The sequence below is a fragment of the Acanthochromis polyacanthus genome, chromosome 3 (assembly GCF_021347895.1).
Source record: "Acanthochromis polyacanthus isolate Apoly-LR-REF ecotype Palm Island chromosome 3, KAUST_Apoly_ChrSc, whole genome shotgun sequence".
Taxonomy (NCBI): domain Eukaryota; kingdom Metazoa; phylum Chordata; class Actinopteri; family Pomacentridae; genus Acanthochromis; species Acanthochromis polyacanthus.
The window spans coordinates 4,239,712-4,266,086 of record NC_067115.1 but is presented as its reverse complement, the minus strand read 5'-3'; the positions used below and the strand labels follow the sequence as shown (position 1 = coordinate 4,266,086).

General features: G+C 41.7%; 1 protein-coding gene across 1 annotated transcript; it reads left to right on the top strand.

The window, feature by feature from the left end:
• The first annotated feature begins 7,150 nt into the window (after nucleotides 1-7,150).
• Nucleotides 7,151-19,049, top strand: nptxrb (neuronal pentraxin receptor b). Its single transcript, XM_051945245.1, has 6 exons — nucleotides 7,151-7,314; nucleotides 7,555-8,309; nucleotides 11,088-11,523; nucleotides 12,469-12,710; nucleotides 13,727-13,906; nucleotides 15,961-19,049. Exons 2-6 carry the CDS (start codon nucleotides 7,560-7,562, stop codon nucleotides 16,204-16,206), a joined length of 1,854 nt encoding a protein of 617 aa, XP_051801205.1. The 5' UTR covers nucleotides 7,151-7,314; nucleotides 7,555-7,559; the 3' UTR covers nucleotides 16,207-19,049.
• Nucleotides 19,050-26,375: the final 7,326 nt, after the last annotated feature.

Sequence of the window (26,375 nt, the reverse complement as noted above, 5' to 3'; positions counted from 1 at the left end):
AAACAGAGGGTGTCCAGAATGGGACTGATCCTTCAGAATGTTTGTTGCTCTACTGAGGCAGATGAAGAAGTTGTCCAGAGAAGGCAGTGAGCAACCAATGATCCTCTGGATGGTGTAGATGATCCTCTGGATGGTGTTGATGATCCTCTGGAGGACTCTTGTATCCACTGCTTAGCAGCTGAAGAACCACATAGAGATACGGTACGCCATCAAACTCGCTGTGGTCCAAGGACACGAGCTGAGGATCCTCATGAAATTGAAGCTACTGCCTTCTTTACTGCTGCTGCGGTGTTGGAACTCCTGCAGAAATTTTTCATCAGTGTGTTTACCCAGGACTCTGAGGGCAAGGTCCCTTTCCGCACAATCCCTGTTGGTTGTTAGCAGATTATGGTCTGCTTGTTTTTGTTCAAAGTCCATAATAGGTCCTTTGGTTTTTGTGGAGTTTTGGACCAGATTGTTCCCTGAACACCACACTGTCAGTCTTTAGGCTTCATCTCTGTAGGCGGACTCATCTCCTCCTGAGATAAAAACTAACCACCGTCGTATAGTCGGTGAACTTAATAATAGTGTTGGAACTATGGATGGGGGAACAGTGATATGTGAGCAGAGGATGGGGCTCAGCATGCAGCCCTGTGGGGAGCAAGTGCAGACTGTGATGGTGGTGGAAGGGTGGTTTCCTATTCTGACCGTCTGTGGGTGTTAGAAAGTCCTTGATCCAGTGGCAGGTGGACTGTGAAAGTCAGACAGTTTACAGTCTGCTGGTGATGACAGTGTTAAAGGCAGAGCTAAAGTCTATAAAAAGCATCCTCACATCATGTTCTAGCTTGCCAACATTACAAGCAGAACAATCAGCAGCCAGTAAGAGTCCTTGCAAGAAAAAATAAGCAAGCTAAAGAGTGAAAACAGAAGAAGGAAGATAAAGAGAAGAATATTCCCTCTGTTGTTTTATAGTCTTTTTACTGCAAAAACAACCCTTGTGAAAGTGGAATAAATGTCTTATACTGAATTACAAAGTCCTATTCCTCAAAGTTAAAGCTGCAATAAGCAGTTAACATAGATTGGTGGCTTCACTTGGGATTTGAAGCCCACTTTCCTGAGTGAAAGTCCTTCACATCTGACTCTTACTGTGGCTGAACTACTTCATCTCATCTGGGTGGAAGAATTGCTAAAAACTCTTGTCATGAGCTAGACCTTGTGAAGAATGAGGATGCCTGCGATAAAAATACATTACTCATTGTTTTTCAACATTTCAACTCAGGCTGCATGATTTAGGAAAGGTTTGTGGTTGTGATTTTTCTGACATATTGAGATTGATATATGATATAATGTTTTTGGGTTGTTTTTTGTGGAGTTTCAATTTAGTATTCACTGTATAATACATGTGGAACATGGAGGAGTGGTGCCACAAAGGCAAAATAGTGTCACAGTCATTTGAAGGGACACATCATGGCCTATGTCTTGAATTGCAGCCTATGCAATTTGCTGGTTGCATTTCTCTGGCTGCTACTTTAATTCGAGGTTGGTTAAATGGTTCGTTATACAGCCTGAATTCAAACAAATTCAGTGGGGTGCCTGTATTGCAGATTACCTAGTTAAAGCAGGTTTATGGCAACTTAAGACTTTCAACGTGCTACTGAACATCTCGATCCAGAGACATCACTGAATGGTATTTATTTATTTTCAGTGGGAGCTACATAATTCTAGTTTCCTCTCAGACCACTTGAATAACAATGAATGAAAGCTTAGCATGAAATATTTCCCCAGTGATGTGAAAAAAACCCCAGTCTATTTCAGAATTAGGTTATATCAAGTAAAACTCTCAAAAACACACACAAAAAAGAAAAGTTAGAGACGAGGAAATAATTGCGATTTTAAATTGTCAACACGATTTAACAGCAGACTCTTTCAAAGACTGGGTGGGATTAAACTAGAAAAAAACACTGCATTCATCATTTTTCAAACAATAATAAAACACTCACTGTTTCTGAATTAGCCTGAATATATTTCCTTGGACTATGTGAACTTTCTGGGTCCACATTTTTCACAGTTTTAATATTCTACAGACAAAATGGTCAATAACAAGAGAAGATGTCAACAGATTCAGGATTGGTCAGGGGATGCGGCCACATCATTTCTAAACCACATTTATTCACTGTTGCTGAATAAAAACAAAATTGACTGAAAAGGTACACGGGGTGTGGTCTAATACAGAAAACAACTGAGGAAACCCGACAACAAAATGTCTTAAATTTGAATTTGTTGTTCCAAAATAAGGTTACTATGACATTGTTTCTCTGAGAACCAGTTTAATGACAAAACTCAGACAGCATAAAACATCCAATGTTTTGCACATCATGCAAAACATAGAAGATAACATACAGAGTGACATGGAACAAATCTAACAAGTAGTAAATCTTAATATGACAGTAGTAGTTGCTCTAGTTTTCCTCTGGAATGCTCCCCCTCATTCAACTTCTTCTAATTAAATTTATGTTCTTGCTCAAGTAAAATAAAAGCCCTATAATTATTTTTGGTCATTTGGATAACATGTAGATGCTCTGATGGTTAGACACATTCTCTTTAAATGCAACTCTTTGTGCAATAGCGTAAAATCTAAATATTACTGAATATGCAGTTTTTAAGTGAAAACTGTGAATGCAGCACTTGCACTCAAGATAAACTTTGAATAAGGGACATATACATGAGCAAGCTTAACAGAGCTAATGCTGTAATTTATATACAGTTTACATTGTGCCTCCAAGTGAGTCTGGAAGTCATGTAAGCTTTGTTTGGCTTATGGGGAGTACAATACATATTCTTTCATCACTCCGAACAAGCAGATATTTGAATCTAAAGATACAGTCATTCCAAAGATGAATGCAAAGTGAAGGAAAGTGCTGCAAAAGTTGTTTGCTGAATGATGGTGAATTTTGTGGATATGGACCAAACAGACCACAAATGTGCACCTGTAGAGCGAGAGATACCAGCAGACTGGACAAAACCAGGACACAGTGGTGGCATAGGAATGATTGGATTTGAGTTAAGTGTGTTACATATTGCATGTCTAAACTCTGACAGTCATTGCTACGACAAGAACATGTGCATGAAATCAGCAGGTTACTGTTTACACCTGTTGCATGTAATGCGGTTCTGTCATGATGTACATCGATCAGCCACAACATTATGACCACTGACAGGTGAAGTAAATAACATCAATCATCTTGTTATAATGCAATAATCTGCTGAGAAAACTTGAGTTCTGACATTGATGGAGATGTTTGATATGTACCATCTACCTAACTATAGCAGGTCAAGCAACCCCTCCACCTGTCTAACCCCATTTCCTCAGCAGTCCTTGATGCCAGTTGTCACCTTCAGCAGGACAAAGTGCTCCGACTCACTGCAAAAACTGCTCAGGAGTGGCCGGGGGACACGGCAGAGCTAAGCTGTTCACCCGGGTTCCACAGTCCAAAATCTTATTGAGCATCTGTGGGATGTGCCAGGATAAACCTGGTCTAGATAGGTCCCACCCTGCAACCCACAGGACCCACAGAATTCACTGCCACCATCCTGGTGTCACAGGATATCCCCAGAACTCCTGTGTTCATGCCCCGCTGGGTCAGAGGAGTTTTAGCAGCATAAAGGAGACTGTCGTGGGCCAAGCAGTCAAGCACAAAATGACACAGGTTTAAAGTTTAAAAAAAAGAAGAATTTATTGTCCAAAAGCAACTTTTACAAAACAAAAGACTAAAGCTAATTAAATCAAAGCTATAAGGTCCTTAAAAGAGGTCAACAAAATATAACTCTACTGAAAATAAGACTGACAGTAACTAGACACCAACTCAAATAACAGACCCACTGGGGCAACATATGTACTGATGGATCAGACCATATTTAACATACAGGGGGAAACTATATACAAAATAGATAAAACTAACTAAACAAAACCCTGATTCCCCCCTATGATGTAAAGCTCTTGGTATGGCCCATGACAGGGCCTTCAGCATAAAGGTCTGCTCCGCCCTCATTCTCATGTTTTGTTTGTCCAGGCCAGAATTCCATGCATCATCCAGGTAACTCAAACAAAGTAGAAATGAATTACTACCAACAAACAGCCATATGATGAAATCTATAAAGTAAATGTGCAGGCTAATAAATCAATTCTAAACAACTGTATGTTATAATTTAAATGACTGTAACTCAAAATAATTAAACGTGACAGTGGTGTTTGTGGGTGAGTGAATGCTGCAACCTTTTGTGTAGCTGTGGGCACAGCCATCACAGAGACCAACACAATATTAGGCAGGTGGTCATAATGTTCTGATTGATTGGTGTACTTCTGCTAGTCTTGTGCTGGTGAAACAAGTGCTGTAAAGTATTGCACTGCAGTACTGTGAGGTCTGTGCAATATTTGGAGTGTTTTGAATTGCTTTTGTCTGATCTCTCCCCTTCGACCCATTTCCTTTTATACGTTTTGCCTGGATAGCGTAGCTCTGAGGATAAAAGTGTGGCGAGTCTTTGAGGTCTGAGGCCATGGTTCTCTAGCAGAAACCATGAACTGCTTCTTTTGTGTTTGGGGTGGGAGGAGTTGCTACTCCAAGGGAAGGAATTTACGTATTTGCCTTCAAAACTTTGACTGGTCTCTCTCATTACAGCTGCTGAAGCTTTTCACTCCTTCTGAGGAGTCATAGGTGTCTTGGTGGCCTCCCTCACTAGTCTCTTTCTTGCATGATCAATCAGTTTTTAAGGACAGTCTGCTTTCAGAAAAGGTATGCATGTGTCATATTCCTTCCTTTTCTTAATCATGGATACTCCAAGGGATATTCAGTGATCTTGAAGTTTCCTTTCTTTCTTTTGACTTATACTTTTCAATAACCTTTTCAGAGAGTTGCCTGGAGTGTTCTTTTGTCATCAGGGTGTAGCTATATCCAAGAGGATAGATTCACCATTGAGTCTTGACAGTGGAGGTGTCTTTATGCTATAATCACTTGAGACACATTCACTGGACTCAGATGATCCCCATTTTACTAACTGTGTCACTTCTGCACCGAACGCACTGCACCCGTGTTGAATAAGACGAGTCACTTTATAGACGGGCTATACAGTGGATCAGTGGTTAGCACTTTCACCTTGCAGCTGGAAGATCCTCGGTTCATGTCCCGGCCTTTCTGGGATCTTTCTGTATGGAGTTTGTATGTTCTCCCTGTGCATATGTGGGTTTTCTCCGGCTTTCTCCCACAGTCCAAAAACATGCTGAGGTTAACTGGTAATTCTAAACTGGTATGGACTCCACTCTTGTCAAAAAAGCCAAATTAAATTGATCATAATTCAGAGTTGGAAAGCAGTAAAATCGGAAAGTGTCAAAAGGAGGTGAATGCAGTTATGAACTGATATCTACACTGTAGTTAAAATTTTGGACTCTTGAGTACTACTAGCAGGCAGACAAATTAGCAGTACTTTATCCAGAATCGAGTAACTGTTTGCTGTCAACGTGTTGGACATTCTGGGATATCAGTGGTTCTACCAGAGAATCTCGTTATCTTCTTTCTCAGGCACAGCCAATCGTTGTAGCTTTAATGATTCCAGAATGTAGTGTGCCTCCTATTCTGGATACGACTGTCATCTCATCCACAGGTAATTACAGTTGGCAAATTGTGAATACTGAAGTCTATAAAGGGATCATGCCAATACAAAAACTCTCCATCTCTTGAATCTGTGTTCTTTGAATCACTCTATCCATCTATCCATCCATCCATCTATCTATCCATCCATCCATCTATCTATCTATCTATCTATCTATCTATCTATCTATCTATCTATCTATCTATCTATCTATCTATCTATCTATCTATCTATCTATCTATCTATCTATCTATCTATCTATCTATCTATCTATCTATCTATCTATCTATCTATCTATCTATCTATCTATCTATCTATCTATCTATCTATCTATCTATCTATCTATCTATCTATCTATCTATCTATCTATCTATCTATCTATCTATCTATCTATCTATCTATCTATCTATCTATCTATCTATCTATCTATCTATCTATCTATCTATCTATCTATCTATCTATCTATCTATCTATCTATCTATCTATCTATCTATCTATCTATCTATCTATCTATCTATCTATCTATCTATCTATCTATCTATCTATCTATCTATCTATCTATCTATCTATCTATCTATCTATCTATCTATCTATCTATCTATCTATCTATCTATCTATCTATCTATCTATCTATCTATCTATCTATCTATCTATCTATCTATCTATCTATCTATCTATCTATCTATCTATCTATCTATCTATCTATCTATCTATCTATCTATCTATCTATCTAAAGTAGATCCATCCTGCATTAAGCTAGTCAACATGTTTCTATTCCCTACAAGTGTTTCGCCTACTCGGTGAAGAAAAGCTTTTCATTGAATGTTAGTTTGCTGAACAAGCCACAGAGGACTACAGTGTCAGGGCCAGATCAGCTCTGTTGGCGTCAGTGGTGAGCTTTAGTTGGGACTGCCTCTTGGGGAAGACGTGTTCTTCCTCCTCTTCAGTCAAAACATCAGAGAGCTTAAGCTCCTACATCTGTTTTTGGTTTTCCTTCTTCTATTCTGTTCTATTGTATTATCTTTGTCCCACTCCTACATCATTATGGATGTTATTGTCTGCCAGACAGTGTATTTAAATGCAAGGCATTGAATTGTGACAAATCATTTGTGTGTAGCCCTTTTTAAATTACTTTTTCAAGACCGATGATTTCTTTAGTTGATGGTTTTGTGATAACCCAAATTTCAAGCGCGACGTCTCTGTAAAGCAAAATGTGATGAAATGTCTTTATTCTCATGACAAGACATATAAAACTACTCAACATGCAATGCACACAGACAATCACACATACACTCCACATTTCTTTCATTGTGTTCACTAACCTTCTCCAATCTCTCTCTCTCTCTCACTCACTCACTCACTCACACACACACACACACACACACACACACACACACACACACACACACACACACACACACACACACACACACACACACACACACACACACACACACACACACACACATTGTTGTTTGTTCGCTGCTGCTGCTGTTGGAGGTTCACCTCTGCTCTGGCTAACGCATGCCCAGTACCTCGCTCCTCCTCTCCAGCGGTCCCCATGGTAACGCACAGGGTAGAGCAGCTTAGCAACACGGAGACAGAGCGGCGGCATCCGTGGTCCAGACAGCGCGACAGCAGCGAGAGGACAACAGCAGCAGCGCCTGGCAAACAGCCGTCAGTCTGCTGTGTGTAAGTGTCACATTTCACCCAAACTACAGCTCTGGTGGTTTTCACAGGAGGTCAGACTGAGACTAACGTGGATCATCTGACCAGGAGAGATCGTGATTGTGTTGTGTGGTCTTCCTACTTGCTGCCTACGGAGTGATGCTGCTCTCAGTTTTAGACTCCGAGGCGAATGCGTCTTTTATGTGCAGGTTTGTGTGTGGCATCCCTCCATGAGCCGTAATCTGTCTCCATCTGTCTTCACAGTCACAATGAAGTTCGTGGTGGTTCTTGTTGGAGCGGGCGCTCTGGCCTTCCTCGGAGCGGCCATCTGCATCATCGCCAGCGTTTATCCCCGAAAACGCGCCGCGCCTCTCAGCGACAACGGTACCCTGGCATCGGAGACGCTGCTGGAGCCGCTGGAGCCGGGATCGGTGGCTCACGCCGGACCGCTGGGCGCTCTGCACGGCGCCGAGTCGTACGATGGAGGGAACGGGCTGGGAGGAATCGGCCTGGAGGTTCCCACTCTGAACGAGCTCAACCTCGGGGAGCAAACAGGGGGAGGAACGGCCAAACAGTTCAGCTTCAGCCGACTCATCTGCACTCCTGTCCCGGTCGGAGAATGTAAGACCAAAGAGCTGAGGCAGCGGCGGCAGCAGCAGCAGCAGCAGCAGCAGCAGCAGCAGCAGCAGGCGGATGAGCCGCTGTACGGAAACGGGGATGAAGACCTCCGGACCACCGCCGAGGAGCTCCGGCAGATGGTCCTACAGCAGAACGATCAGATACTCATGGACCAGAGGACCATCCGGGAGCTGACCGGGAAGCTAAGCGAGTGTGAAAGCGGTCTGGAGGACGAGAGGAGCGTCCCGGAGCGGAGCATCGGGGTCTGGAGCGGGAACCGCCGCGTCATGGCCGGGGATGATGTGAGCTCCTCCGCCGCGGCGCAGCTGCAGACGGCGCGGGCCGTGGAGGAACTGGCCCGGGCAATCATGGACCTGAAGGACCGCATAGAGAAACTAGAGGTGAGCAGAGAGATACTGAGCACATGTTACTCAAACTTTAGCAAAGCCCGTTGTTCTTGCTGTTTATCCGTCTGTTTGAGATTTGTCTGACAGCAGGAGATTTGGACAGATACCCAAGTTATTCAGCCATAGTCAGTTTTCCGGTTTAAATTAGACCCATGTGTGGTCCATGTAACAGTCAGGTGTTCCAGTGCCAATTTAAGTTCTCTTTGGAATAAATTGGAGGAATAATGATTGACAAAAATGAAATATTCAGACTAGAAGTGTCAAAGCTGTAGCAGACATAATGTCAGAGCAGGTCCTGGGCCTGAGCTGTGGCCTCAGTGATCCTCATCTTAGGTGCTCTGGTCTTCTCTCACACCCTCCCTCTCCTTTATTCTCCCCTCCTTTTATCTTCACCTTGCCTCTCCTCTGAGTGACTCGTGACACAAGCCCCCTCATGTTTTGCGTACCCTCCCCAGGGGAAATCTTTCCTGCTGCTGGCCCTCACACTCCCCTGCATCCCCCTCGTCATGTCAGCCTCCTCTACCCTCTACCTCCGCATCCAGCAGCAGGAGAGACATAAATAAAAGATGAAGCTAGCTGGACAGGAAAGAGGGTGGTGGTGGTGGTGGAGGAGGAGGAGGGGGCCAGGATGTGGGTGTGTGTGTGCTGAGATTGAGATATAGGCTTTCTTATAACCACACACACACATACACACACACACACACCCACACAACCACTGCTGCATCACTGCCAGCCCTCTCCAAGCACAGTCAGATACAAGGTTGTCTCCGTCAGTGTGAATTTATATCCCTGGACGTCTGGATCCAGTCCTGCCTCAGCATCTCTCTTGGTATTATATATCGCCCTCACAGCCACCTCATCCACACTAACAGCTCTCTCTCTCTCTTTACTGCTGCTTCTCTAACACCTTATTTTTTCAACTTATGCTCCGCATACTGATATTGACACTGTGAGGCAACTAATATCACAACACAACAGGTCTCACTGTGGTGCTGCTTTGTCATTTCTCTCCTCCTCCCGCAGCCTCGTTCCAGTTCAATACCACCACTATAACTAAAATGAATAGTGGCCATGTTTGTGCTACAATAAAGACGGGAACGGGCTCTACTTATTGCGTTTATGTTCAGTGTTTTCTTTAGGGTTACCTGCCTATAACAAAAATTCAAAAAAGTCCATGTGATAAGCAGGGAAAGATTTGATATTTTCCTGCATTTTGCTGTTAGATCTTCCTGATTGTGATTTCGTCAGCATGTGTGGACCACAAAGCTGCTTTCAGCTGTTATATCGATCCCTCGCCTGTGATTTATTAGCATTGCTGAAGGCTCTGTGCTCCCAAGAAGAAGCAACGTAAACAACCTTTAAAAAAAATCAGTGTATTCAAAATGATTATTGGTCATATATACCTAGACAGCTCTGTGTAAGAAAGACGAAGCCCAGGATGTTGTAGTGTTATTAATTTAATCGAAAAAAAGAAGGTTCAGAAGCTTAGATCCAATTAAACATCAAAATATTAAGTCAAGCTTCTGATCTTTTGATGTGAATCAGGGCAGATGTGTGACAAAAGCGATTAAAAGCTTATACTGACAAAGTAAAATGGGAAATTTAAGTCGTAAAATCCAAATTCACAGGAAGGTCTACAGATACAGCATGTCACACAAGCTCACGATCAATCAGTGCAAGCAAGAAATCACAATAATGGAATATAGGAAAGGAGGGTCACTTTAAAACCACGCCAGCTGATAATCCAAAGAAAAGCTCAACATAATAATAATAATGTCTATAAAAACAACCACAACAGCCTCCTCCACAGCTACCAAAAGTAATCATGATGCTGCCAAACTCTAACTGTCTTCCCTTTTCTAGTCCATCCACACACAGAAAACCCTCAAATGTCATTGTCCGTCCCTGCAGCTGCCCCAGTAAAGTTTATTCCAGCTCCAAATTTCAGTAAATGCAGCTATATTGTCAGAGTGCATGTACAAGCAGCTGAACACACAACACATTTAAACAGGATTGTTGTGAAGCTCAGAAGGCTAACTGTACCTGTATTAGTCGATACACATCAGATGATTGGTAGCATTAACTCTAAAACAAGAAACCAAAATACATCAGTATATAAACAAGATTTTCACAGAAAAAATTGACACTGTCTAGCTGACAGTACAAAACATGGGATAGCTAAGTTCTCTTTAAAATCATGAGTATTTTTGTAACCCACGGCTTAAACAAGATGGGACGATACACAGTTCATTCATTTATTCATTCAGTCAGTCACAAAATTAAACATTTATAAAAGCGAAGAAACTGGCATAGGAATGACAATGGAATGAATAAAAAGGTAAAATTCATAAAATAGTAAACCCAGTAAGAATAAATTTAGAATTTAAAGGTTGAAGCGAAAAAAAAAAATCAAGTAAAACTACAACAGCTGGAGCCAAGAAAAAGCTAAGTTTTCTTGGTAGCACTAGAGGAAAAAGCATGCGATTCATCTTCTGGGGTCCATAAATATCTGTAAAAAAAGAAAATAAATTCACATAATCATCTGTTGTTGAAATGTTTCAGAGTGTATAAAAGCAAAAACATTATGATTATTTGTTTCCTTTAAAAAGAAACTGTGCTATTGAATTTTTAATGCCACCTGAACACAAGACAGTCTTTTAGTCTTTGCTGCTAGATCTGCTAGAATTAGATGCTTTTCTGCGGCATGTTCTCCCTTTGTGATTGTTTAAACAATTTGATCTCAGACTTCATTTTTTTGTTTTCGTTGTGCAGGCAGAGATCGGTCCTGCTGCCTTGAACCTTTCCGACACATCCGTTGGTGCAACAAGCAGCAGCAGCAGCAGCAGCAGCAGCAGCAGCAGCAGCAGCAGCAGCAGCAGCAGCAGCAGCCCTCCTGGTAACACCGGCAGAGCTCCAGCTCCACCCACCGGCAGTGCTTCCTCCCCACCTGCCGGCGCTGCCCCAGGGGCCCGCCGTCCCGCTTCCCCAGCCTCCCCTGCCTCACCTGCCCCCAGGCCTCCCGCCAAGGGTTCCCCTGGGCGTGGAAAGGGCACCTGGAGGGTGGAGGACCTGGAGGGAGAGCTGGAGAGAAAAATAAAGATGCTGGAAAAGGAGCGTCAGGCCATGAGAAAGGAGACACAGGGCCAACATGAGAAGATCAACCAGGGGATCGATACCGTCAACCACCGCGTCACTGAGCTGGAACACAGTGAGTCCGGGGCATGAAGAGGAGGAGGGCAAATGCACGGGGTGGTGGCTAGGCAAATAAAAGAAAGAGATGCATGGATAGACTAAGGCCCAAGGGGAGTGAAACAATTGCATCACCGAGCTGACGTACATGAGAGCGTTGCAAGAGAAGCCTGAAATGAAAGTTTAACAAGCACTGTGGGTGGAACTAGGTCATCACAGCAGCAGAGAATACGCTGTAGATGAAAATAGGATGATTAATGAGTGCTGAAGAGTTTGAAATGTCAAATAGGGACAGGAGCTGAAAATAAAAATGATACAGCTAAAATTAAATGAAAAGGGAATTACCCGAAATCACTTGCAAACTTTAACTCATCATCCTCATAAGAATTTATATGAACGATTCTCACTTTATGGCTGGCGGAGATGCGGTTTGGAAATGTCACCTTGATGTTGGTAGCTCTTCCTGAAATTTCTCCCATGGAAGATCAAGGTAACTGTAGGTGAAAAGTACAGGGGAAAGAAGTAAGAGATGTCTGCTAATATGGGAGTGAGGTGCCAGGAGGAAGGTAATAAGGGAAGAAAAAGAACTTCTCTATTCCCTTTTTAGCGTTGTCATTCTCCCAACCTTCCCAACTGTCTCTAAATCTTCTCTGCTTTAAGAGCTGCAGTGTGGCCTCCAGTTAGAGAGGCTGATCATTAAGTGTAACACTTGAGCTCTTGCCAGGCACTTTGTGTGTGTGTGTGTGTGCGTGCGTGCGTGCGTGCGTGCGTGCGTGCGTGCGTGCGTGCGTGCGTGCGTGCGTGCACGGACTGACAGGGACAAGAGAAAAGAGAAACACCAGTGTCCTTGTATAAATTGGCCATTAAGGCATCATCCCTTCCCATTTTCTCTCTCCGCCTGCCTCATAACTCCCCCTCGCTGCCTGACTGTTTCTCTTTATCTCCTTTATCTGTGCCTCCAAAGCGCTGACTGAACCGTCGTTCCCTGACGGCTTCGTGCTGTCCTTCCCCATGAGGACCAACTACATGTACGGCCTGGTCAGGAAAGAGATAACTGAGATGTACGCCTTCACTGCCTGCGTATGGCTCAAGGCCAAAGAAGGAGGCATCGGGACCCCGTTCTCCTACTCTGTGCCGGGTCAGCCCAATGAGCTGGTGCTGCTACAGGGAGTCCACAATCCTGTGGAGCTGCTCATCAACGACAAGGTAAGAACGCTTTTCTTGTAGCTGCTCTTATACCTGGGGGTTGGGACCATAAATTACTGGCTGTGAGATCAATTTAGAGAGGCTGTACAAAGTGAAGTGCAATAAAGAACATTTTATGTGGAAATTAATGGCTCCCTCAGACGACAAGCATGGATATTTTGTACCCTTCAGGTTTCCTTGTAATTACTCAGGCAAAATAGACTGCCAAAACAGCTTATTATGATGTACTCTACAGGCTGGCGGGTGGCTCGCTGTGATCCATTGATTAAAATGTGCAATGAAAACATGTTTTGCAGCAGACTAGCGGTGAAAAAGCTTGAAACTGAAAATCTATAGTAAAGCCTGTAGCCTAAGGTGTTTCATGTGTGCCGACCTTCTCTTCACCAGCCATTTGATGAGAAAAAAAGAAGAAAATAAAGAAAGATCCCTGCTACCAAAATAGAACCAAAGCAGATGTGCCCCTGAATAACACATTAATATTTTAAAACTTTGAATAAGAAAGGAAACGAGACAGTGCATTAAAAAAACAAAGATGCTTCTAGAAAAAAACCTAATCATAGACAGCAGTAAATCACTTTGTGTGTAATCTACTGAATTTTTTCGAATACAGTTCTGAGTGCATGAGAAACCCATGTCCTCTGTTTATTTTCTCACATTTGTAGTGGTGGGACCCACAGCAAATATGTGTTATTAAGCAGAAGTGGCACAGAGGCAAGCTTTTTGCAGCTGTTGTTTCATACAGTGCACCGGTGTTTACCTTTTATAGTGTGTGTTGTTCCAGAGGCAGAGAGGAGTGAAGGTTTGCTGTGGTTGAAGGAAGGTTTGGACTGTCCGCTGGGTGCAGTTCTGCTGACATAAACCATCAGTGCACCCTCTGCTCACATTACTACCCACACTGCTCCAATAACCAATCATAATGCAAGCTTGGTGTGTGACAGGTTACTGGACGTGAGAACACCCACTCACTTTCTACAGGCGGGTCTATAACCGTAGCCGCTGTGCTCTATGACTTGCAGGTGGCGCAGCTGCCTCTATCTCCACCGCAGGACGAGTGGCAGCACATCTGTGTCAGCTGGACCCTGAGGGACGGGGTGTGGAAGGCCTACCAGGGGGGCAAGATGAAGGGCAGGGGAGAGGGACTGGCTGCCTGGCATCCCATCAAACCTGGGGGTGTGCTCATACTGGGACAGGAGCAGGTGAGATTGATGGATGGATGGATGGATGGACAAATTAATGAAAGAATAGCCCATGGACAAATGAACGCATGAACAAAACAAATGATGCTTTAAGACATGACTAAAGACCAGCTCTTCACTGAACACCTTTACCCTTGAAAGACTGCAAAAAAAAAAGAATTAAAAAAAGATTCCTGTTACCTCCCGCACTGCCTGTAGGCACCAAGGCCTTATCACACATGAATTTATTTTATCCAGGTTGTTTTCTCCTGACTCGATCCTTGTTTGTGTTCTATCTACTCTCAGATGTATCTAGGCTTGGATAAAAGCATCTGCTAAATAAAAGTGTAGAAATGGATGGATGGATGGATGGATGGATGGATGGATGGATGGACAAACTAACATATGAGTGGATGAATAGTTTAAAATGGATGAAAGGATGGACTGATCAGTGAACTGATGGGTGGATGCATGGATGACAAACAGCCCGAGAGGTTAACGCATGTTGGAAGGATGGATGAATGGATAGATAAAAAAAGATGGATGGATTATTAGATGGATCGACAGACAAATGGCAGCAGCAAGGATAATGGACAGATAAAGGAAGGGAGGGTTGATGGATGAATAGGATAGATAGACGTAGGGAGATGAGAAGGGCTATTTTAAGGAACTTTCATTAGCTTGTCACACATGAACAGGCTGAAACCTAATGGTGTTTATCCTCACACTGGGCTGCCTCCCTTCTTCATTAGCGAGACAACTGCGTTACATAACCCTTATGAAATCTGACATTATCCCTCCTCCCTGGTGTCTAAAGAACGACCCAGAGCTCATTGTGCAGCCCATCGTCCTTGCATAAAGGATAAAAAGCAGAGCTGGGACTCCAATTCACCACGATGATGCACTGATGCAACAAGGCTTGATTTAATGGACAGATTTTGTCGAAAGAGCAAGCCCTTACTATTCTCCACTGAGGGTGACTGATAAATTGCTGTTGTGTTGACTAGGTGTTGTCGGGAATAACCCAGGACATCCCTCTCATAAAGGTGCCCTGAACAGGAAAAACATTTATAATGTTGTGTGGGAGGAATCGCCCAAACACAAGATTTCTGTGGGCGTTTTAAGCTACATTTTCTTATATTTCAGACAGGAAAGCTTGCCAGTATAGTTCACCTGTTGTGTTATGATGCGTTTTGGAATCAGACAGTCTACTAATTTTAATGTACTTTTGCATTAATCCAAGCAACAGTGCAGTAATCAAGCTGCTGTATTGAAGATGTATCCTTCTTTCTTACTCAGTGGTCATCAAAACGTTCTCATCCCTTTATGTACTTGCTGAGATGTAAATGTTTTCACATTTGTAAGGGCAAGTACTGAGTAGAGATTTCAACCACAAGTTCGATAAATGTTCAAAATAGCTCGTTGAGCCATTTCTTGCTTTACTCTACCAATGCGTTTTTTCTCGTTAGGTGTTTTTTTTGTTCACAAATATGTATTGACATTCTTAGTAATTACTGCTTGAGGAGAAGTAGCTTGAGTTGGTTGGAGCGTAACTCTTATCATGGTTACCTTTTATCACAATCTGCCTGCGATGTCTCCTTGACATCTGTTAGAGTGTTTATTTGCCGTCTCTTCTTGACTCATTCTCAAGTTTTTACAGCATCAGGCTTGTTGTCATTTTTAAGGGTGTTATTGCAAAGAACAGTCAGACACATCTTAGTGCAGAGACGGCAACGGTTTCATTGTGCCGCTTTTAATTAAGTTCCATATAAGATAAGATAAGATTAGACATGATTTATACAGGACTTCCCAGAAAGCTAAGCACAGCCCCTGATGACTCAAGCTTTTGTCACCAACTGCAGAAACTAAGATATTATTGCACATCTCCACTGCACCTGAAGAACCATGAAGATTAGATGAGTAAACTGAAAACAGATTAAAAAATGGTAGAAACTATTTCACAGATGAAAACAAAACAGTTCCAGTGTCACCCCGTTGTCTCGCTAATGCCTTGACTGTTCATGTTAGCATGCTGACATCCAACCCTTTTGTTTGTACCAACTCTTCTTTCCAAGGATACGTTGGGCGGGCGTTTTGATGCCTCCCAGGCCCTGGTTGGTGAGCTTTCCCAGTTCAACCTGTGGGACCGGGTGCTGAAACCTGCAGAGGTGGCTGCCCTGGCTGAGTGCAGCTCCTCAGCTCTGGGGAACATCGCCCCCTGGACCGACCATGACGTGGATGTCTACGGCGGAGCCACCAAGGAGTCCCTGGACCCATGCCATGCTGCTCAGAGGTCCAGCCCCTCCAACCCCAAACAGTGAAGGGTGACTGGGAGAGGTCGACCAAGGGCGGTCGTGTTTGATAGGGCAATTTAGGAGTCCATTCAGGAGTTTAAAGTCGTATCAAATTGGAGTTTACAGTATATTTACTTGTTCCTGGGTGGGAAGCTTGCCGGTGGACTGAAAGATGGCGCTATTAAGTCGTTAAGAGTGGTGTATCTGTTTTGTTCTTTGTGTTGGTGTCCACACTCATGTGTTTACTTCTGCAGTGAGATACAGTGAGTTTAGTCACAGAATCACCTTAGTGAAGGCTGCATGGGGCGATCAACGTCTGGCATGAACAGTTTCAATGGAGACACTAAATAATAGACTACCGATCGGATCTGGTGCCACTTTCTGTTTAAGGGAATAGTCTGTTGGACCAGTTAACCATACATGATTATTTCAGGCAAAGGGCCTTGATGGGTTTGAATACAGTCATAGAAATAACCTTTACTGATGCTGTATCTAAGGGTTTTGTCGTTTTACAACAAAGTGACACAAAATTCTGTCTTTGCTCATCTTGTGTCCAGTTGGTTGTTTTAAATGCTACAACTGATTTCTGAGATGCTCTTGTGGTAATATTCATTTTATCACTCAATGGGAAACAAAACGAGTTTTTGTTCAATTTTAACTGTATATGATCCTGTTGAATAACGTCTGTGTGCTCTTAAGTTTTCTATATTGCATACCATGATCTGGTAAAACAGTGGTCTTATAAATGTATAATGTGTAATGTACCTCTGCTAGTGTTGCTCTGTACCAGTCTGCTCCCCCTGCTGTAGCCTCTCACACACCTCACTAAGCAAAGCGGCAGCATTTTGCTTTGTAACGTAGACAAAGCAGCACTCTCAACGGACCTCTGGAATAAACATTTCATGTCTAACTAAGCACCAATCAGACACTGATATAATGATGATAAAACCGTTGTACCCTTGAATGTAAACCAGATGGAATTTAAGTGTGTTTGCATGAGTGTTTTCACATTTCTTGTCAAAAAAACCCCAACAACTAAACATGCAAATTACATTGTTTGTGTCCCCCAGACTGCCTCACAACACACTTTAGCGATGTGTTTTTGGTCAAAAATGTCCTCACAGACAGCGAGGGGCAAGTCTGAAGATTCCATGATGAATAGATAATGATGTGTATGTAATAGCTGGCTCTGTGCAGAGGAACAGCCTGAAAAGAATTTCTTTTACCAACAAGCACACACTGACAATTTGGAGTCGACCCACACAGAAGCGTCTGGATCTGCTATCGTTAGGTGACTGTAAATCCCTGCTTCTGTTACTATTTTCGCAAAGTAAAGCACAACAAAGCAAACACATAAATAGAAAGAAAACTGAATTAGAGTCCGATGCCATTTTTTTTGTCATAAACAGCAAAAACTATATTATCCGTCTTCTTTGTTCCAAAAAACATCTAATGCCATGTATACATCATGCAAACATTTATATCAGAAAGAGTCTAATAGTGGATATCCATTACAGAGACAGTTAGTAAAATATTCAGCATAAGCAAAATCATTTCAAAAGGCTTCTTGACATTTCCCTTGAATGAAATGTTTTTTTTAATTTTTTAATTTTACAGCACAGTTTCTTTATAGTCGACCTTTATAGCTATTTGTCACATTTACCACTTTGGTGTTAATATAATCTGTATTTAATAATAGTTAGACTGCAAATTAATGACAGAATCAAGATGTGTTTGTCATACAAGTAAAAAAAAGTACCTGAGGATAACTGTCTCATTGCAATGTAGAGTCTGACCAACACTGGATATTTGGGGCCAATGCGGACACTAATTGAAGGCAAACAAAAAAACACTCTGATAACAGCACCGTGGCAGATATTTTTTGTACATATACATATATTTATACATTCAGTAAGTTATATTGAAAAGGAAAAATAATTAATAATCACTTGTTAACTCTCCAGCAGCGTATTTCACAACTACAAATACAAACCAATCATAAAGACAAAGCACTTTCAATGGACTCCGCACCACCGTCTGCTCAGCTGTGATACATACTCTGCTACATGTGCTGCAGACAGTGCTGAGTATTGTAAGCAATGGAGGATGTTCTGCTCTGCTGAACAAACTATCAGTTCTAAATTAGCCTAAGCATCCTATTCTGCATTATGTTCAGTGCATAGACGACAACATGTATGCTGATACTGATTTTAATAGAGGATTTTCTTCTATAGCTACTGCAATGACAGAGTTTTGCTTGAGCCAGGTGTGGCTTCAGATAGACTGATCACCTGAAACTCTGATGCTCTCTGCATCACATTCTTGGGATTAGATTGCGACTTTTCTTTTGAATATGCTCCGTGAAATGACAGCATTCCTCCGATGTTCAGCATCTGATTTGCATCTTTGCTCGCAACAACAAAACAGATGGGATGTGCCGAATGTCTTGCTTCGTGTTCACAGTGGACATCACAGGAACAGAAGGTGGAGGAAGCCAGACACACTGTGAGGGCTGAGGGTTTGATTCTCACTTTGGCCAACTACACTAAAAATGTAACCAGTCAACACTGTGCAGCAAAATGAACTGTGGTCAAGATACAGTCAGTGCTTCTGTTCACTTATTACCTCAAGACATCAGCCCCACATATGATCTGACACCTTGTTGTAAAGTGCCTGCCTGGGCTTTCAGGCCCAAAAAAATAGTCAAATGTTTTTATGTTTTCTTCTCCGTCTCTTTCTTCTTCTTCTCTCTCTTGTTTTTGGTTGTTGATGGCTGTGACAGTGTTGCGCTTGTCCTTATTTGCATCTTCATGGATCTTCTTTGATATTGTGAAATAGGTGGATAAACTAATAAAATGGCTATGACAACATTTGTGTGTGTGTGTATGTGCGTTGCAGTTGTATTCAGACTTCATCACACTAACACACAGGCACACTTCCACTCCCACACAAAGGTATTTCGCTCAGTTTCACTTTGCTGTAGTCAGACTAGATTCTCAGTGTCTTTGCCGTCTGATTCAGACACGTGTGTGTGTGTGTGTGTGTGTGTGTGTGTGTGTGTGTGTGTGTGTGTGTGTGTGTGTGTGTGTGTGTGTGTGTGTGTGTGTGTGTGTGTGTGTGTGTGCATGTGTGTGTGTGTTTACATGGAGACAGTATTCAGCAGAGACGATGCACAAAGTGTGATCTTTGATACAGAAATAATACATTACTCATAAATTTACCGAAGACCGTGTTGTTTCGTGACTGCTGATCTGCCCACACGCACAGCATTTCTTGGCGTTCGGCTGAGCTGAACTGTCAGTTGATGCGTAACCTCCCACTGATAACATTTCATAACGTTATTTGTCTCACTTGGTTTCCTCTCTTTGTCTCAGAGTGCATCATTTCAGTCTCATGAACAAGCAAATTATGATTGACATCCCACCAAAGCTGCTTGTGAAAATGACACCACCATTACCACTGTTGTTAACAAGTGTTAGTAGGCAGCCCTTAACAGTCCTCTGACAGTTGCCCATACTGGCTGTTTGGTAATTCAGCTTCTGACAGTGGAGGGAACAATCAGCAACTTTACAAAGATTTTAATTCAGTGGATTTGCTCATGGATGCTTGGTGGTTAGCACTTATGTCGCCTTGCAGCTAGAAGATCCCCGGTTCACGGCCTAGGCTTGGGATCTTTCTGTGTGGAGTTTGCATGTTCTCCCTCTGCATGCATGAGTCCAAAACATGCTGAGGTTAATTGGTAATTCTAAATTGTCTGTAGGTGTGCTTGTTTGTCTCTCTGTGTAGCCCTGTGATAGACTGGTGACCTGTCCAGGGTGTCTCCTGCCTTCACCCTAAATCAGCTGGGATAGACTCCATTCCCCCTGCAACCTTAATGAGGATTAAGCGCTGTATAGATGATGGATGGATGGGTGATTGGCTCATGAAGTTTCTTTCATCTGTCTCTTTTTTGTTAGATGTACATTTTTAGTAGAGTATGCCAGTTCCAATTTCCATGAGATTTTGACAGTGTTAAAAAACAAACTTCAGTACACTTGTTCAAATAAAAATCTTTCTGCTGGTTTAGGCTGAAATATCAACTATTGCAAGGGTTCCATCCATCCATTCTCTATACACCGCTTTATCCTCACTAGGGTCATGGGGGGTGCTGGAGCCTATCCCAGCTGACTCGGGCGAAGGCAGGGGACACCCTGGACAGGTCACCAGTCTGTCACAGGGCTGCATATACAGACAAACAATCACACTCACTATTGCAAGGGTTGCAGCCAAATTTAGTTTCATTCGTGGTGCCCAGAAGAAGAAACCTCACGACTTCGATTAATGGTCTGCTCTTGTACTGTGCCTTTTGAACTGCCAACCTTGTGATTAGTGGACAACCCACTCCACCACTGGACTTTTGTTCTTTGGCAACATTGACATTTGTGGCTTCAAAGGAAATCTTCAAAGGAATTCTGTCAACACCTGTTGGTTAGAGTAGCGTGAAATTTGGTCCACAAAGTGATACTCCTGCAGGTTAAACTGTAACAACTTTGGCAATGCTCTGACTTTTAATGAATGCCATGCTCAATTTGAAATGAAACCTGTTGAGTACTGTAGTTCATTACCGACTGCAAAAATAACAACTTTCCCATTAACTTCATTTTGTGAATAAAACTAATCATTAGTGTATCTCTGTGCTCATTGACTTACGCCTTAAAAACTCATCTTTGTGTGTCAAAATTACAAAGGAGAACAATGATACACAAAGCTCCACCCGGAAATTTAACAGAATTGGTTCCTTTGATTTATAACGTATCAGAACACAGAAGTCTAAATTCATGTTTTTGAGACTGTCATCGGTGCACTGTGATTTTAAGATGTAAACGCTCAGAAATGGTGATGACTGCTTTTTATGCCCATCATGTCTTTTAGTCTATACAAACCTCTATATGATGCCACAAGCTGAAAAGAAAAATAACATTTTTCCACTGCAGGGGTCTTTATGGCTGAATGAATGGTAAACATGGCAAACACTGGAGCTGCTGAACATCAGCAGGTTAGCATTGGCACTGTGAGCAGGGGAGCGTGCAAATGTTTAAAATTGCCACTGCTACAGGGTGACTGGAAGGTGAAGCATATTTAAGATGGGAATAGATGCAAAATAATTGCCTAATTTGTATAATGATTTGGTGCTTTAGGCCATAAGCAATTCTGATTACGCCAAATTGGCTGATGATTTCAATACTTTCATAGTTTTTCCACAAGTGTGAATTGCTATAGAGCCGATTTAAAAGCTGCCTGATAAATTATTGGTCACAAACCTGATACATGATACATTACAGAAACCTTGGAACTACCATTACCGATGAAAACACAATCCTGCTGACATCTCTTTACAGTGCCACTTCTTATAAACTCTGTTTCTGAAGCATATCTTGTTATCTTGCTAACCTATTGATGCACAGCGCTCAGTTTCAAACGCCGACTGTGACTGATATACTTTAAAAATACTTGATTTCTGGCGCCCTACAGTCTCTACTTTGAATGCGCAACTGTTTCCTTTGAAATAAGATGATTCTGGAGACCTTGGTTATTTGGTTTGCTGCATCTAGCAGTGCTGATAGAGGACATGAATTGTCAGGGGCAAATGAACCCAAGCAGACAAATGTGTAAGAATGATGCAATGCAAAAGAATTAGCCTCGCTTTGTGTTTGAACACACCTCAAGCCTTGTTAGCACTCTTACAGCTCCCGAGGACTTGTCATCAAAGGTTTGAAACCCAGATGTGAATGTGAAGTATAACAACCTAATTCATGAGTGAGTGAGTCAGTCAGCGAGTCATCACCGGGTTGGATAATGAATCACTGAGAGAATATTTTTTTCTTTGCTAATTTTCTGATTCTTGGCTCCATCTTTCTGTTGATATCGCTTCTGTCACAGCTTGTTAGCAGAATCACATGGGGTCTTCCTCTCCCCTCCCTAACAATCTGCTTCCTCTGCTGTTGAATTATAGATATACCATCATTACTTCTCTCTGAGGGAGGCGCTTTATTATGATAATCCATATTTGACCCACCTTCTACCTACACCAACTCAAATATTATTTATTGCAGCAAATCTCCACGTGATTTATAATTCTTCTTACCCTTTTTTTTTTATCATCCCCTGCAGCATAGACACAGGGGATGAGTGCATCAGCCTTCCTCATGACTACAGAAATAAATTCCAGATGGATTTTATTGTCACTTCATTTTTGTGAGTTCTGCAATCAAGTGAGTCTCACAGATGCATGCAGATCTACATTCCTGTAGTTTTACTGTTTAATTGGTCCTTCACCTATGCCTGCTTCACGCTCAAAAAATCTCTCTTCCATTATCCAAACTGTTTTCGCTTTCCTATTTCCAAGGCAGCAACATATTTCGTTTAAACTGGAACTATCTCTGTATTTAGCATTAAATATTTACACAACGTTTTCCCCTCCTGATGAATCCTCTCCTCAAGGTCTTTGTATCACCACCTCCTCCTCACTTTTATCTGCCTCGCGTCTCTTGGCATCTTTTCACCTTCTGTCAAAAACACCTCCGTCTCCTTCTCTCCATCCTTCTGCTTTGCTTTGACATTCTTATTTCAGCATACCCACCAGCCCTCTGGCACTTCTCTTTGTGAGTTTCTCACCTGGGTATGCAATGCTTCCTCTCTGTCTCTCTCAGTATATTTTAAGAAGCTGTCTCACACTTGATCCACGAAAAGTGCATTTAACATTTACAGTATGTTATGTTGTTTTCATTGCTAAGCTGACAATGTGCTCTGCTTTTCTAGTTAACAACCTCAAAAAACAGAAACATTGAACACAAGATACTAATTATACATCTATGCAACTGATCGTCCTTTTGTGTAGCTTTTAATTTGTGCAAACAGTCTGAGAAACCCAAACTGATCAAAGAAAAGTTTAGTTATTTTGTTCCTGTCAAATGAAGCATACATTTTTATATTTCTATCCCCATTTTTAGCATTTAATGTGCCAATGCTCATAGATATAATATAGTTGTGTGAAGATTTTAGTATTAATTGGAACAGATATGAAATATATTGTTGATGAAGAAAATATAATAATCTAAGAATTGCAGATAAAAATTATGACTGTTCCTATGTTCTTATGAATGTCTTTAGCATTGAATTTAATATTACTGCATATTAAAAAATCCTTTCCTTAAAGATGGATAAACTGATTTCGTATTTTCTTTTTCCATTCTACCCACACTAATGCTTTGACCCAGTGTAGCACTTGATATTTTCAATCTGCATATTATACTTTTTGATTAACAGCTTAACCGCTTGGTCTGTAAAAGGTCAGAAAATAGAGGAAAAATCCCCTCAAAGTGATGTTTTTAATGGTCTTGTTTTGTTCATCTGCTGATCTCACAACTCAAGGACATTCAATTTGCAACAATAATGATGTTTTTGTTCAACAATGACCCAAACAGCTATTACAGAAAATGAAGATTTTTTTCTTTTAAGTACCTTTTTAATTAGTTTTTTTTTTCACAACGAAAAAAAGGTGCAAAGGTGATTATCAAGTTTGTTACTTGCGTTAGTAGTGTCCCTTCCTTTTCCCCCAGTCGCCTGTTTCTCCTTCTTCTATCTTCTCTGTCGGAAATTTATCCTTTCAAGGGAACTTTTTTATGGCTTCAAGGTCTTAGCAAAAATGTTAGATTCACCCTGAGCAAACTTTTGATCTTTTCCAGCTCCAAAGACACTCACCGTTTCAGATGAACAACCCTCTAGCAGGCAGTGAATCCAGGAACACTGCTCCTGTCTAGACATGAGGGATCGAAGAGTCCACTCACAGAACATCCAGCAAGACAGCGCAAAGAAAACGCTGATTATTTTTTATTGTTTCATTGATTTATGGACAAACAGTTTGAGCTCTAAAGATATCACAGCGTCTACAACTATTCTCATACATTTTTCATTGACAGACTAGATCAATGTGTACAAATTCCATTTTAAGCCCTGAATTCACAATTTTTAGCCTTTAAAATGATGAAACAGCGTTCGCTCAAGGTCTATAATGAAAAAAACTATAACGAAGACACCTGATGACAACCATGCAACATTGTTAACTGGAACAGAAACAGTGAGCAAATATTGCATTGGATTGATGCTTTTCTTTAACCAAAGAAAGAATGGAGTCCTGAGGTGCGATGTGAGTCGTGCAGCTAGTGAGCTCTGGTTTCAATCGACCCATCGCTATGACAACTGAGCGAACTCATTATGGTGACGAAGAGTGTGAGATTGAAAGGTTCATTAATACCTCATAAGTGGACTTGGAGTAGGGCATTGTGCTGTCAATCTGCAAATTCCTGGACCCTGAACTGATGTTGTAACCCAACTGGGTCAGTTAGGCTGATCAAAGACCCTGTCAAACCATTTCATAACATAATGCGGTGCTGTGCAATTAGTTAATGGCTCAATGCTTCTCCGAGCTAACGCAATCCTCAGACAGAAGGATGAAAAGGGGGCGAGGTGAGAGCGACATACAGCATACCTGTGGTCAGTTTTACTTCTCACTTCAGTAAGAGGAGGTTAACAAGGCCAGAGGAGAGACTGAAGAAAGAGAGAAAGCTCAGAATGTGATCTGACTGCTTGCCTCTCAGGTGGATTGATTGATTGATAATCCATTCTAATCCAGAGGGAGTCATTGTTTCAGAGACCAAATAATCCAGTTGCTAGTGGGGGTAGTTCAGGTTGGGTTGTTCCAGCGCCAGTGTGAGGCTAAATGCACAATTCTCACTCAGAATATCTGGAGCTAACTCTCTCTCAAAGCTTTACGGATTATTTTCTGAGAGCAAATTTGGGATTGTGTCATCTATGTACGGCACACTGACAATTCTGGGTCAAAACTCTCCACCTGGGGATTCCACCCAGATGTTCCAGCTGAATATGGGTCAGAGTCCGTAAGAGAGCTGATTAGGAAGGACAGAAAAAAGGTTTTACTCACACAGCCTAACAGACAGTGGTGTAATTTTACAACAGAGACACATACAGATAGTTAAACAGTGCAAGGTGCAATGTTGTGTTATTCACATTTACTCAAGAGCTACATAAATACAGCTATGAGGCACTTTTATTCTTCAGCTCTGCTATATGAGACAATCATTTGTTGTTTTCTCTCCACTACATAATTTGACGCCTGCACGGATCAAGGCTGTACACGCACATTGTCCTATAAACACTGCATTGTTTTAGAACAGAAAGCAAAGCAGGTAAAATTACATCCACCTCAATCAAAGTCAGCATTAAAGCACTGCCTCGCCTCCAGTTAGCAACTTTACCACATCACTCCAATCTTGGCCTCTCTCCACTGGCTCTCTGTGGATTTGAGAATTGATTTTAAGATTTTACTGATCACTTCTAAAGCATGTCTGGGCCAAGACTGAATCTACACAGTAGAAAGGTTATATGAGGCAGCTTGAAGCCTTTGATTCTCAGGTTGAGCGTCAAGTCTAAGGGAGGCTGTGTTTTCGTCATCAGGACCTGCTCAGGTTGATCAGGCTCACTGAGTCAGTGACTTCCTTGAAAATACTTCCTAAAACCCATTTCACATAGCCTGGTTTTATGTGATTTAAAAAAAAAAAGTTTTATTGTTATTATTATTTAACTTGTGTTTATTATATTGACATTTTTGCATCTTGTCTTTTTATTTTGCCTCAATATATTTCACCTCAGTTTCTTCTTCTTCTCATTATTGTTGTTTTTATTGCATGTATTTTATTTATTTTGTTGAATGAGTTAGTGTTGTTTGTTTTTAATTGTTGCAATTTTAATGTTCCTCTGGCTGTTGTCTTGGCCAAGCTTCCCTTGGAAAAGAGGTCAGTGTATCTCAACGGACCGACCTAGGTTAAATAAAATCAAATCAATTATTATTATTATTATTATTATTGTGCAGATATAATGATCCAATCACATAATATCATAACATTGAACAGGAATGAGTCTGCATGCTGCCTTACTTAAGGGACATTTTGAATACATGAGGTGCATTTTGCAGTTTATAGAAAGAAAGAAAGAAAGAAAGAAAGAAAGAAAGAAAGAAAGAAAGAAAGAAATGTCCTGCTCTATAAATATTAGTTTGACTGTTAGCTGGTGAAAAGGGGAGGTTTACAATGACGTCCGCCTTTCAGTTGATTGATAGGCTTCTGAACCAATGGGAACGG

Coding starts and splice junctions, on each gene's coding strand:
- nptxrb (XM_051945245.1), top strand. CDS start 7,560: ATGAAGTTCGTGGTGGTTCTTGTTGGAGCGGGCGCTCTGGCCTTCCTC. Junction 8,310..11,087: donor ACCGCATAGAGAAACTAGAG/GTGAGCAGAGAG, acceptor TTCGTTGTGCAG/GCAGAGATCGGTCCTGCTGC. Junction 13,907..15,960: donor TCATACTGGGACAGGAGCAG/GTGAGATTGATG, acceptor CTTCTTTCCAAG/GATACGTTGGGCGGGCGTTT.